This window comes from Malania oleifera, chromosome 10 (genome assembly GCF_029873635.1).
Source record: "Malania oleifera isolate guangnan ecotype guangnan chromosome 10, ASM2987363v1, whole genome shotgun sequence".
NCBI classification, from domain to species: domain Eukaryota; kingdom Viridiplantae; phylum Streptophyta; class Magnoliopsida; order Santalales; family Ximeniaceae; genus Malania; species Malania oleifera.
In genome coordinates, this window is record NC_080426.1 from 35,401,307 (window position 1) to 35,415,591 (window position 14,285).

The 14,285-nt window shown below is 36.7% G+C and overlaps 1 protein-coding gene across 1 annotated transcript; it reads left to right on the plus strand.

Moving 5' to 3' along the window:
• The first annotated feature begins 8,805 nt into the window (after positions 1–8,805).
• On the plus strand, positions 8,806–9,843 carry LOC131166085 (ethylene-responsive transcription factor ERF034). The gene has a single exon (XM_058124339.1). It carries the CDS (start codon positions 8,841–8,843, stop codon positions 9,621–9,623), a length of 783 nt encoding a protein of 260 aa, XP_057980322.1. The 5' UTR covers positions 8,806–8,840; the 3' UTR covers positions 9,624–9,843.
• The last annotated feature ends 4,442 nt before the right edge of the window (positions 9,844–14,285 follow it).

The following is a 14,285-nucleotide window of genomic DNA, read 5'->3' on the forward strand; positions in this document are numbered from 1 at the left end:
GTTGAATGATTGGAGTTGGGAGATGGTTTCGTCATTTATTTTTCCACCCAAGACACCAGGTGGGTTACAATTGGTTGCCCTCTTGATAACTGTCGGTCCACTTTGAGAGGCGTGAAAAGGTATGAATTGAGGGTTGGGCTGTATCCATTTTATTATAGCTTTGGTCCAAATGGGCGTGCCAGTGCGAGTTGATTAATTGTTATTTAGAGAGGTAAAAGTTGTATCTTGGTCCAAGTCATGCCTCAGTCTGAGTGGGGATTGCTTGTTTCATTTGCACGCCCTATGCAGATCTGTAAAATTCAGACTTCTCTCTGAGATGGAGAAAAGGAACTGTTCCCGCCATGGTGGGTTTGTCATTCCAATTGTTCCGAAATTTGAACAGTGTAAATCTGGTTTGCAGAATGAAATATGGTTGAAATTTAAATGGTAATATGTAAAACATTTAGGTGATGAATATGATTTTTATTTTATTTTATTTTATTATTTTGCAAGTCCGAAACAGTGGTAAAAAGTTGATTTTATTTTACCTAGTTTAGTTATTAGTTTTTATGCCCCAAGATATTTACCATTTAACCCCTCCCTGAATTTACCATTTTAGTTTTTTGGCGTAGTTTAGTATAGGGTAGATTGGGGGTGAGGGAAGCAAGCAAGCATTTACATGAGAGATTATTGTGCCAAAAGTTGGTTCCTCAGAATGCGAATGTGTGTAGCAATGGGAGAAAATTGTGGATGAGAATAGAAAACAGATCACCATTTGGTGTTATGTGCAGAATTGTTGAAATTAGAGTTTGAGATGCGGATTCCATCTTCTATTTTATAGGATAGAAGATTCATTTTTTATATGTATATGCATATGTTCTTTTTCATATTGTTTTTAAGTTTCAAATAGGCATTCAAGTAAAATCGGGCTGATTATTTATTGGTACATAGTAGTTGGAATATGTAATGGAGCTGAAGTGAATGAAATTGAATTTATTATTTTATTTTGTCATGATTTTCATTTCAAATTTTTATTACATTCGATTCTTATTCCCATCCCATTAATAAATCAAAATGAAGTTGTCATGTAATGATAAAGCATCAATATAAGTTTTTCTACTTATTACAGGGCAACGCGCACCATTACCCACTCAAAAATAAAATATATAAAGGTAATTAGATGGATGTATGCAGTTGAAAGCAATCAAGCAGTGGGAGGTAGTTCCATGGTTGCATGCATGCATGCAGTAGTACGTAGTACGTACTACCTACTACTGCATGCACATTTTAATTCATGAAGTTGAGAAATCTCCTCCAAGTCAATTAAAGTAAGATCAATTATGACACCCCCCCCCCCCCCCCCCCGGGGGGGGCCCCCCAAAAGAAGGACAGAAGATAGAGAGAGATCACATGCAGTGTCGGCCTGCTGTAAAAACCCTCAAAATTACATTTTCCAGTGTTCCCTCATGGAATAAATCATCGTACGCCCCACCACTCCACACGAGATAGATTTTTTTTTTTTAATTTCAACTTTTTTTTAAACACACACACACACACATATATATATATATATATATATATATATATATATATTTATTTATAATGTTGTATGTATAAAGAAGTTTGATGATTTTTTTGGGGGAGGGGATTAGCGGTCAAGGAATATCATCATCACCGGCTAGAAATATTGTAGGAAATGAGAGAGAAAAAGTTATTAATTAGGGTTAGGAAGTAGAGGAGAGGAGAGGAGAGGAGAGGAGAGGAGGAGGCGGCATAAGCCATAATATATAATAATATTAATTGCATGCATAAGTTTTAGGTAGGGAGGGGGGAGGGCATCATCATCATCATCATCATCATTCGTCAATTGCAAGGGACATTCCTTGTCTCTCTTGTCAATTCTCACTTTTATATATATCAACCCTACCCTACATCAACCTCTCTCTTGCAGCTTGTCTTTTTCCAATTTTATAATGATGGGGTATTTGGGTGCATGGACTGACGAAACTTTGGAATGCAATTTTAAAAAGGTGTATTATTTTGATACTACATACATACAGGGGACACATGCAAAATTGATCTACAGCCTTAAAAATAAAGATAAAACCAAAGAATTTGAGGGACTCCGAAAAAGTAAGAACGAAATAAAAATATGCTTTCTTAGAATCCCTTTCGAAAAACGTCATGCACGTAGTTCTCCCTCGACATATTTTATATCTATAGAGCTAGGTTTTTAACTGTAAGAGTCTGATTTTTGAGCTATTATACACACGCACACACACACACATATATATATATATATAGCGGGCAATGTTTAGACCTCTGTTAATTTGCATGCTTTGTTTTTGTTTTTTTGTTTCTAATTTTGTAGGCTGCTGCATGCAGTGGTGAGAGGGGGGAAGCCATGCTAGACTCTGATCTGGCCTTCGTAGTTACGCTTTTAAGTGGTTCTTTATTCCACACACACACACCCACTTCTGCCCTTAATTTTTGGGATTCACATGGGTAGCTTGTTCTATATGAATATTTTGATGTCAATGTTCTTGTGCACAGCAGTCCTCCATCTGTATACATACATACCTCTTCCGTATTTTACTCATCATTCATATCTCACCAAAGCTGGCTCCCGCTCATTGTTCTCATTCTCAATGTTACATTGGAAGATTCGAAAGTTTCATTTCAGTAAGTCTTTCGTGAATTTTATTTTTTCCAATAATTTGTACTTCTGTAAGAGCAAAAATAAAAAAGAATGGTGTTTCTATGGGTGGCAATTAAGAAAAATTAGATTAGATAATGATAAACATGTAAGATTTCACATAATGACATTGACATATATATTCCTCTCATGTTTAAGAATTGTATATTAACACACCACTTCTTACAGTTTTAAACTCAATTACACTCACGTATACCTATCTGACATTAGGCAGCTACACGTGCTTATGATCGAGTTTTGTGCTTTGCTTTATCATTATTTTTAATTTAATCGAGCTCTTAATTTTTTTTACTCCTCATTTACTGAACTTGTGTTTGGGAGAGAGACATTGAATTTGGATTTGTACAGATTTGGACGAAATATAATATAAAATTATATTAATTTTTTTTTTCAAATCCACAAATTCAAATCAAGTGTTGAAATCCATATTCCCTAATGCAGTGTTAGTGAATACAAAAAAAAAAAAAAGAAAAGGGAAAATACTTCAGCTATGATCCTTTGATATAAAAGTTTGTATAAAGTTAAAAGTAAGAACATCTTAAGGTCTTTTTTTTTTTTTCTCATATTTAAAGTTGTATGATTATCTCTCTCTCTCTCTCTCTCTCTCCCACCTATGTTGGACCAAACTAAGCTTATGATTTGACCGTTTTGCCTTTTTAACTCTTTATTTTATCTAATCTAGCTACTTTATTAAACATGTGGTTGGTATCGGAATTCATATGACTAGTCGTAGCCATAATGCACATTAACTAAAAAGAAGGTGATTAATTTGCATAACCCATCTATCTATATATGTTAGTCGGCAAGGTTAATATGTGGCTACTTCCACTTCCATTTATGAGTAGACTTTGATTGCGAAAGTAGCTAAGTAGCGTACATCTAGGATTATTTAGCACTTAATTAGCTAGTTGTTTATACGCTAACACTTTCTAATTACAAGGTTCATATTAAAATGAATTAATAATACGCTTTACATGATAGTTGTAAGGTTAAGTTTCGAGACGAGTCCCAATCAATGTTTTAGATTCGATTCCTTGTGAGCCCAAACTTGCTTTTAAGCAGACGGGGTTGCTAATTAGGTAGGTGCCTCGAAGATAGTGAGTCAATTTACGATCATACCCTTCGGGTCATAATAACACAAGGAAAATGTAGGTGGGAGAGAGTTGGGATGGAGACAATTGATGATGTTGGCATGTACATAGCAAACAATTTAAGAGGTTGATTCTTTAGTCCGCGAGATGAAAGTGACCCTTCAAAGTATTCCAATGAGCTTGAATAAATTAGCATCCATGCAAATAAACGTGAGGGACAATCAATCATTCTTATATTGACTCACACAAACCTTACTTTCAAACCCTATAATTTTATAATTCTTAAAAAAATAATTTCTTTTTTAAAAAATTTTATTGTGCATTTGGTAGTTTAGTATGAATTTTAGCTTTCAAATTTGAATTTACGTAAATTTAAATTCAGTTTTGTATCACAGAAAATTTAAATCTATGGTCAATCTATACAAACTCGATATAATTTTGTATTATAATTTATTCAAATTCCCAAAAATCAAATCTAAGGCCCGAATCTTAGTCTCCCGATCACAAAATTAAAATTTTATTCTGTTCTTTCTTGGATCAAATAATTTTTTTCTTCACTAATCTTGAATATGACTTCCAAACCACCAAAACAAACAGGGTCCGTCGAATTAGGCTATGTCTGCGCTTCATCATATGATGAGGCCTAGGGACTACACACACACACACACACACACACACATATATATATATATAAAATTTATCGATGATAGATTGATGGAGATATTCCATGCTTTAATTTACATAAATAATTAATGCTGGATTTTAATATGGCTGCTACCTACTGCTCTGCATTAATTGTTTTATTTAAATCCTGCTGCTTGTACTCCCCTTTTCAGCTCTACCTTAATTATCATACCAAATATTTTGGCATGCTCGACTTGTCAAGTTCTTAATTACTTAATTCGATACTTGTTTTGTTTGAATACTTTTAAATATCTCCGATTATCGATTACTAATGGACTTTATGAGAATTAACTAAACCTATGTAAGTGAAAATTTAGTAATAATTACTATTACTACATAAAAATAATCGAAGCAAAAACCAAATGCTGCTAGCTAGAATAATGATACTAGTAATGGAACAATGTTTTTAATTAGTAGTAATAAGAATAATAGTGAACGATAAAAAGGGATAATTTCATTCAAGAAAAAATAATTGGTATGAATGTTTTTGTCTCATTAAGTTGGATGGTCAAGGAAATCCGAGAATATGTGAGTTTGAATATTCATGTGTTATCTTGCATTTCTAGGAAAGGTAAATGCTCGAGTCTCTTTTCCGGTACAGATACAAAAGATAAAAGAAATTTAAAAAGTAAAACCTACGTGTTTACATATCATGATGTTCGCATTATTAGTGTGAGACTTAAAACTACTTAAAATTTTTTTCACATTTAAAGTTACATTTTTAAAATTTTGTAGAGTAGCTTGAACCAAATGCTCCTCAAATTAAGGACATTCTAACAATTTTGAATGAAATTTTTGTACGAAGTCATTGTTATGGAAGGATGAGAAAGTGTTAAAAAGGGTATTGTCCACTCTTGAGATTTCTTTTATGTATATATATATATATATATATATATATATATATATATATATATATATTCACAAGATATCTCTGTTAAGTGTGAATCAGCTACCAATGAAAAAGGTTAGAGATGCTAGTAAGCTAGATATATATATATATATTCACAAGATATCTTTGTTAAGTGTGAATCAGCTACCAATGAAAAAGGTTAGAGATGCTAGTAAGCTAGAGACACAGTGAATGGCAATTAAAAATATTTTTGTTCTATCATATGCAGTTATCTAGCAATCAATCTTGCATTTGTTTATGGTACGAATTAGGTTTGAATCTAATCACATTGTTTGAGCATTCATCATTTGTTTTTTAGGAAAAAAATAATTAAAGGATACTTTAATCCATCACAAATTCTAGACAAATGTTAATTTAATTTTTATTCTTGGAAGCCATAAAAAACTTTTTCTATTATTTGAAAAAAATGATCTTGTCGGCATAGGGTCCTAGACTCTTAGTCGGCCTAATAACTAGCTAGGTGTAATATTTTAAAGCTAGAACGACAAATAGATAGTTTCATATCGATATATTTAAATATTTCGGTGATATAATAAAATAATATATTAGTTGATAAATTTTATTTGATTATCTTATAATTTTAATCATAGAAATTAGTAAAGATGCTATTTTTTTAAGATGTTACATTTTAATTAATTATCTAAAATTTTCATGTGTAATCCTTCTAAAGTTCATATATTTTTTAAAAATAAAAGGTCAATTATTGGAAAGTTAATTATTTTCTCTTTTAAAAAAATGGAATCACAAATGTTGTTACTGTAGATGACCATTTAAAGAAGCTTCCATGCATGGAAAGAGGAAGGCCCTCTATGATCTTCCTCATTAAAGAAAAAGGGGGCTGATAAAAAATTAAGTAATGCAAAAGTATTTGTTTATATCATCATATCATAGGGTGATAGGGGATTGTGGGGTACTGCGCCCAAAGTTAGGGTTTTAATTTTAAAATGTGATTTTGGACACGAAAGCTTAGAGCCCATCTGTACCCTCCATTTCGCAGTGGCATTTTCCAAGAAGGATCCCTTGTGGGTTTGGGACACGTCCTACTGTTTAATGGGGTGGGTGGGACGATTAGCTCCCGAGTCCCAACAGCCACAGGACCCCATCTGAAGTTGCATAGGATTTGGACTTTATGTAAAATTGCATGGTACCACTCATTCAATATGCAGTTAACTCATTTTCTGCATGCATTTTTCATTATGGTGTTGAAAGTGTTGGTTAATCTGATTTGTATTTGGTGCAATGCTCAAACACCAGTACTGGAAGGAAGATATGAGTATCTTGCAAATGGCTGGTAGCTATAAGGGGGAATTAGGGGTGGGTGGGACCCATGTAGGGTAGGGTACCCTAAGGGAGGTGCACGAGCAGAAGAACTGCAGTGCAGGGCCAGTGGCCTTAACATAATGCTGCCTGGATATTCATCATCCGCCACTGCCCATTGGCATGGGCTGGTGCCCTTTTGAGGACAGCCCTTTTCCCTCACCAGAGGACAGTGGGCAGATGCCTTATTAAGAGGGAGATCAGGAGAAAATAGAAAGAGTCACCCACCCCAATAGAAAGAACTCGTCAAGTAGCTAGGAAAAACTCTGCTTAAATGATTTTTGTCATGTCTATATCTGCCCGCACAGACTTTAAGAAGCATTTTTCACTTTTTGAAATAATAAGAATATCATGTGTTCTTCTTTCTTCATTTTTCTTTTTTAAATCAGAAGTATGGATCACGGACAGGACTTTTTTTTTTTTTATAAATTAAAAGTATGGATCACGTACAGGAGTTTGTTTTGTATAAATTCACAACTTGTCTTTGTGAAACTCATTGAGAGTCATGTCTATAAATTTTATGATTCAGTTCATCGATTTTTTCTTTTCCCTTCGTTTATCCGAGAGTCCATTGGTCGAATAGTACTAATTAAGGGAGACTCTCCTGTCCCAACTCTCTACCTCCTTTTTTTTTTCTTGTCAAAAAAAAAAAAATCTAGCATTTCTAACATGCTAAAATTATTTGATTCCTATCTCAACATGGAAAAAAATGAAAATAAATCAGAACCATGTGTAATTAATGAAGGTCTTAAGCATGCATTTGGACAGATGACCCTAATCAGGAGTTGGAATGGTCTGTGAGGTAGGAGGGACCTACGAGATGAAATGGTCTAGGGCATGGGGCCCTATGGGCATGTGCACCATGTGTAATCAGATGGTGATGTATCAGTATTTTAAGAACCTCTTTGTCCTTGGGCCAAGGATGCTCTGCGCTCCTCCCCTCCTCTTCTTCTGCACTTTCAATTTAATTAATTAATACTCCTTTACCTCTTCACCATTACTTAATTAAAAGAAAATTTTTATTCGCAATATAATTTTACTGGTGTCTGTGTATTTATATTTATATTTGCCATCAATCTTCCTCCCCGATACTAACGAATAATAACCCATTTCAGAATGAATTGAGTATGGCTGTCTAAAACTGGAGTACTGTAATATTGTGGTGAGCAAATTAGAGAAAGAAGAGAACAAATGATGAGGAGGGAATTGAATCAAATGAGGTTTTTCTAGCTCGGCTGGAACCGCAGGCCCACAGCCCAGGCTATAAAAACAGCAGCAAGATATGATGTAGTGTTGAAAACTTGTGTGTACATATATATATATAATTATATATTTGGAGTACCTTATAATAGTCAAGAGGGGGAGAATTCAGAAGAAGGGGTTAGGGGTGTAGCGTCTATTCCATGATTTACGGTACTTCAGCATGTGTTGGTGAAAGAGATTAAGGTAGAATGGGAATTAGAGAATAGCATTGAACTATTAAAAGCGCGTGGAGAGAAGTCAACTTCTTCTAATTCATCATAAGAAAACCTTGTCTGTACCCAAGACTTTTCACTTCTGAACTAAAAAACAAGTAAATAGAGAATGAGGAGGCAAGCCAAACAAGGCGTAGCTCAAACCCGGGAAAACACAAAATCCAAATGGGCCGAAGGAGGCGGGTCAAAGTAACCCGCCCATCTCCAAAATGAGAGGCTGGCGTTGCGGAGGACCCCTCCACGGCACCACGAACGCCCTTTCATGTGAATTTCGTGCTTACCACAGCCTGCAAAAGCTACAGGGAGAGAATGACCTCAAAGCTGCATTATTATTATTATTATAATTCAAATACAACATGATATATATATATATATATATATATATAACAAAATTAAATAGGCGATCAACTGTGGCTGCCCTCTCCTTTGTTTTACACCTATAAGGCCCCATCTCCGTCCTTTTCCTTCTTTTCCTCCTCCTCCTCCTCCTCCTCCTCCCTCTCTCTCTCTCTCTCCCCTTTTTTTGGTTTAAAAATAAAAAATGTATTTTATAAATTATATATTCCAATTAATTTAAAGAAGAATCATAGAGGTCCACCACCTCCCTATATCTCCCCTGTGCATGCCCATTTCCTCTTCCCACAATACCCCAAACCCACCACTCATCCATGGAACACCACCCCAACCCCCACACTCCTACTATCACTTCTTCTTCCTCCGCCGCCGCCGCCTCCACTTCCTTCTCCTCCTCCTCCTCCTCCTCCTCTTCCTCCTCCTCATCCGGTTCATTTTCGAGTTTCGAACCTCCAAAGGGTCCGAAAAAGGGAAAGGGATCAGAGAGTCCTACTACTGGCAATGAGCGACAGAATCGGCATAGGACTAATGGAGGCGGCGTCGACGACGACAAGGAGCCGACGACGTCGTATCGGGGAGTGAGGAGGCGCAGCTGGGGCAAATGGGTGTCCGAAATCCGCGAGCCCCGAAAGAAGTCCAGGATATGGCTCGGTACATACCCTACAGCCGAAATGGCAGCTCGAGCCCACGACGTCGCCGCCCTAGCCATCAAAGGCCGCTCCGCCTACCTCAACTTCCCCCAACTCGCCCGCGACCTCCCCCGGCCCCTCACCAATTCTCCTAAGGATATCCAGGCGGCGGCGGCCGAGGCCGCAGCTGCCACATTTGCCCGTCCACCCACCAACTCAGAAGCCGAGCCAAGCCAAGCCGAGCGGAATGGAGCCGAACTTACTAATAATGTTCCCGATTCGTCGTCGGACGGTACTCGCGAATCAGAATCAAACAACGATGATGACAGTACTCTATTCGACCTGCCCGACCTCTCAGTCGACCAGAGAAGCTTGAATGTATACTACTCTTCGCCGTGGCAGCTGGCCGCCAGCACCGACCCCGTCGGATTCCGACTAGAAGAGCCATTTTTATGGGAGTGCTACTAGATAATAGCTAGCTAGAGCTAGAGAAAAAAAAGAGAAAAAAAGTAATAATATTGCCAACCGTACATAGTGATTAACTTCACATTTATGCGATTAATCAATATATTGGGTACAACAGTTGCAGTTAGGGAGTGCATTGAATCTGCAGGTACATGTATATGCATGCATGCATGATTAATTGATGATGATCATATATATATATATATTTACAAAAGCACCCAAATGGGGAAATGGATCGGATTAAATCATGTAAGATCAATTCATGGAAATGGGTTTTTAGTTTGTTTCCATTTGATTTAATGCCGGGGGCTGGATGCATGGATACTAGTACTGGTAGCATATAGCTAGTTCTTGTTTGCTAACATGCGGCCAGCTGATCATAGACATTTTGTTCTGTGAGGTGTCCTTTTAGAATAATTTAAAGTTAGTATACGTATCAGTGTAGCATGGAATTAATATATACGGTATCATTTTTCTTTTTTTGGGAGTGATGATATTTAATAGGCATGCATTGCTGTCCCATCTTGCTACCTAAAAGAAGGGTAAGCTAGCCAGCTGCAACTTGCCATTTTTAGGTACCCATTTAAATTGGGGTTCAATGCAGTTTAACCTAAAGTTACCTGTCTTCCTAAATTGAGATGTGTTATTTAAGTGGAAAGATACTCATTTGATTAGATTCATCACGTGGGTTGATGTCATGATTCCAACCTATTTCTTCTTAAAAGACAAATTTTAGGTAAAAAGGTTTATAGGTTATCCTATTCTTTTACAGAATATAAAATTGTTGGAGAAAATTATAGAAAAAAAATATTAATTAACACATATATACTTATAAAAAGTCGAGGCATGAAAGCATCGCTGCCTTAAAGTTGATTTTGCGCTTACAGAAAACATACCTCGGTGTATAGTCACTATGCATACTAACTCTAAGATTATTTATCATGCTTGATTTTATGTGCACTTACAAATACCAAATGTATAGGAGATGTGTGTTTGAATACTCAATATAGTGTGAATATAAGAGGAGTAGAAGAGAGTACTATTTGGAAGAAGAGAATTCGCATTGTTGTTTTGGAACTAAATCACATTTTTTTTTAACTATAATTTAATTAACTTCTAGTCATAATAAGTATGAAAACATTTAACATTATAAAAATTGATGTAACTGATATATTAAACATCATATACATAATTTACACGTAAAAACTAATGTCTACCTAATGATAGATGTACATTATTTTTAATTTGAAATTGTCAAGTATTAATACCAACAAAAATTACCATGGGATGTTAATTAATTACCAACATTTTAGAGAGAACATTCTGCAAGATAGTAGTGATTTAAAAGAAATAGCAAAACAGTCATATGTATTCACATTTTGAAATAATTATTTTTTATTGAAAGAGAATATTTTATTAACAAGGAGCATAAGAAATCCCAGCCTTAAAAGATATAAGAAAAAATAAAATAAATTAAAATAGCACGACCTGTAGCGCCCTGACCCTCTAGGTGGGCTCGGAGTGCTACTAAACATACATAACATACATCTCTCTAATACCACCTGTAGTGCCCCAACCCTCTATGTGGGTTCGGAACGCTAGTAAACATACATAACATACATCTCTCTGATGTCATACATATACAACCCACCCAAACAAGGGAAAAACAGGTGTTCCATATTGATCTGTATAAACATACACAGCGAAAATACATACATCATCTAATACTTACCAGAGTTTCTAACTGTTTCCCCATATACATCCATACATAACTAAAAACATAATCTGCTATTACAATTCCCAAAAGAGGCAGACACTGTCTAACATCTCACCAGCTCTGGCTATAACTATCTACTGTCTAAACTCAGTTCGGTAGAACGCTAGGCTCGATCCCTTGGAGGACCTGAAAAAACATTTGTATGCTAGGGTGAGACACCTCTCAGTAAGATGGATTATATTATCATCAGGGTTCTTAAACCATATCATGCAATTTCGATAATAAAAATTGTATTATAAACTCATTTCGTATAAAACTTGCCATTTAATAAAACCCGGCCTCTAACCGTCAAATGAAACCTAACCCCTGACCGTCAAGTAAAACGCAGCCCTCAACCGTTATATCAAATCCCAATATTTTGCAAAGTCAGTTCTAGTATTTTCACAAACAATTCAGTATTTTCACAACCATACCCAAATTCGGTTATATAATAAACCATATAGATTATTCACCTGCCACACAATTTCAGTATTTGAATATAATCCAATAAACAACCGAGGAGCACCTCTTAGTATACTAGTTTGTAAAGTAAAACTAAGCTTTTCACTGTTCAATTATCTAAAATACCGTATCATATATCCTATATTTGTAAAGTCCATTTTGAACGGTCGTTTTTTTCGAAATAACCTTTGAAATCATAAGTATACACACACACACACACACACACACACATATATATATATAATGCTTTTTAATCGGTTCAAATTTAACAAAAACCTGACTCAATTTAATTCCCTCACCTCTTCCTAAAAAATAGACCGCTAACGTTCTGAAAATGCAAAACCCTAGCTTTCCGATCCACCGCTGAAAACAAACCGGCAAGCCGAGAAAGAGAAGGAAAGTGATCAGAGAGTGATCACGGGATCCAGGTGAGCCTACGGGAGAGAGAGAGCCACGAGAGAGTGAGAGTTGAGAGAGAGAGAAAGAAAATGTTTGAGTTATAAAATAATATGTGTTGCTTAGCCCTTAAGTAAGCAGACCCACAAGAAAACTGTCGACGGTTTTCCTTGCACTAGCAAAATCGTCGATGGTTTCGCAGTTGACCCTCCCCTTATGACTGAAACCAACGATGGTTTTTCCCAAGTTCTATAAAACCATCAACGGTTTAGGTCCTGCCAAACCAAAATTCTTTTTTTTCCTTTCTTTTCCTTTATTTCTCTCTTCCTTATTTATTTTCTTTTATTTTTTGGGTTTGGGTTCCTACATGTATGTTTACTTTCATTGTTAAAACTATTTTACATACTCACGTGTACATTAAATGGGATATGATACGTGGTGAATCGACGTAAAAGTTTAAATTACCCAAAATGTTTTAAAACTCAATTCACCCCTGCTCTTGGGACCACACCAATTCCAACACGATTACTTTGCTATTTGGATCTATATGAGCTAGTGTATCTATATATTATTCGACTAAATTTGAGTTGTGGCATGTGCTTGGTTGTTGATGGGCAAGGCCCATCAATATGGGCACATTTTTGAGGCCTGATGAGCGGTGCTTATCATATGGGCCATTGCTAGTGAGTCGTGCCCACTCCTTCCTTATCTTATGAGTTGTGCTCATCAATTGGACATATTTTGGGGGCTTTATGAGCGAAGCTCATTAGATGGGTCACTGCTTGTGAGTCATATATACTTACTTCTACCTTGCCTCATGAGTTGTGCTCATCAATTTCGTAACTTTTTAGGGTCTTATGAGCAATGCTCATCAGATAGGTCATTTCTGGTCAGTCGTGCTCGCTCCTTTGTTGCCTCATGAGTTATGCTCATCAAATGGGCATGTCTTCAGGGCCGTATGAGCCGTGCTCATCAGATGGGCCGTTGTTGGTTTAGGAATGTTGATGTGTGCCGCTGGGATTCGTGTCATTGGGATTCATGCCATTGGGGTTCACGCCACTGGGGTTCGCGTGCTGTGAGTCTATAAGTTGCTTCCTTTTCCTCCTTAGCCGCTTCATCTAGGTCCTTTAGACTCTTCCTTTTCAGGCCGATCCGACTTCTTCTTGTGCTTATGACTTCTTCTAGATTGATGTATTTCTAGGCTCGTGTGACCAGTTCCCCCACATTGGTTGGGGGGTTTTTTCCCCAGAGATTTTAATAAGTTCCCAGGTTGAAGAGATGTTATCAAAGTTGCTACCGCTACCCCATGATCCAGGTTTTGAATCTCTAAAATGGCATTGACAAAGTGATGCATGAACTTCTTAAGTGTCTCACTTTCCCCATTGGACAACACTCATAAGATGAGCTTAAGTTTTTGCCATTCTTCGGCTACTGACAAAGTGCCCAACACACTGCTGCTCCATTTTAGGAAAGGACATGATAGGGCCAAGCTTTAGGGTCTGACACCATGCCTTGACATTCCTTTCTAGGGTGACTACAAATGCTCGGCACATGAATGCATCACACACACCTTGTAGTTGCATCAACACCCTAAAGGTATCCAGGTGGTCCAAAGGATCAGCCAATCCATTATATGCTTCCACCCTTGGCATTTTGAAACCACTTGGCAAAGGAACCCCAATTACTTATTCGGTAAAAGGAGGGTCGAGGATTTGGTTGAGGATTCTCCTATAGAGGGGTAGTTTGCGTACCTCCTTCCCCTCAAACACTACTTCTGTCCGATTAGCCTCCGGACTATGCTCCCCATGATCATTTTTATAATGCAAGATCATAGGGAACATGCCTTCTACCCTCTTCTGTAAGGCTAGAAAGTCACTTAGTAGTACACCTAGATCATCTACCTAAGTGGAATGAATTGATTGGGGTGATTGGTTTCCCCCAGTGGATTCTAATTTGAAGTTATATATCTAATGTGGTCATGGTCAAGGAAAATAAACCTCCCAAGAGTTCTCACAGACGACGCCAAGTACTGTTGTTGCCAACTTTTGTTA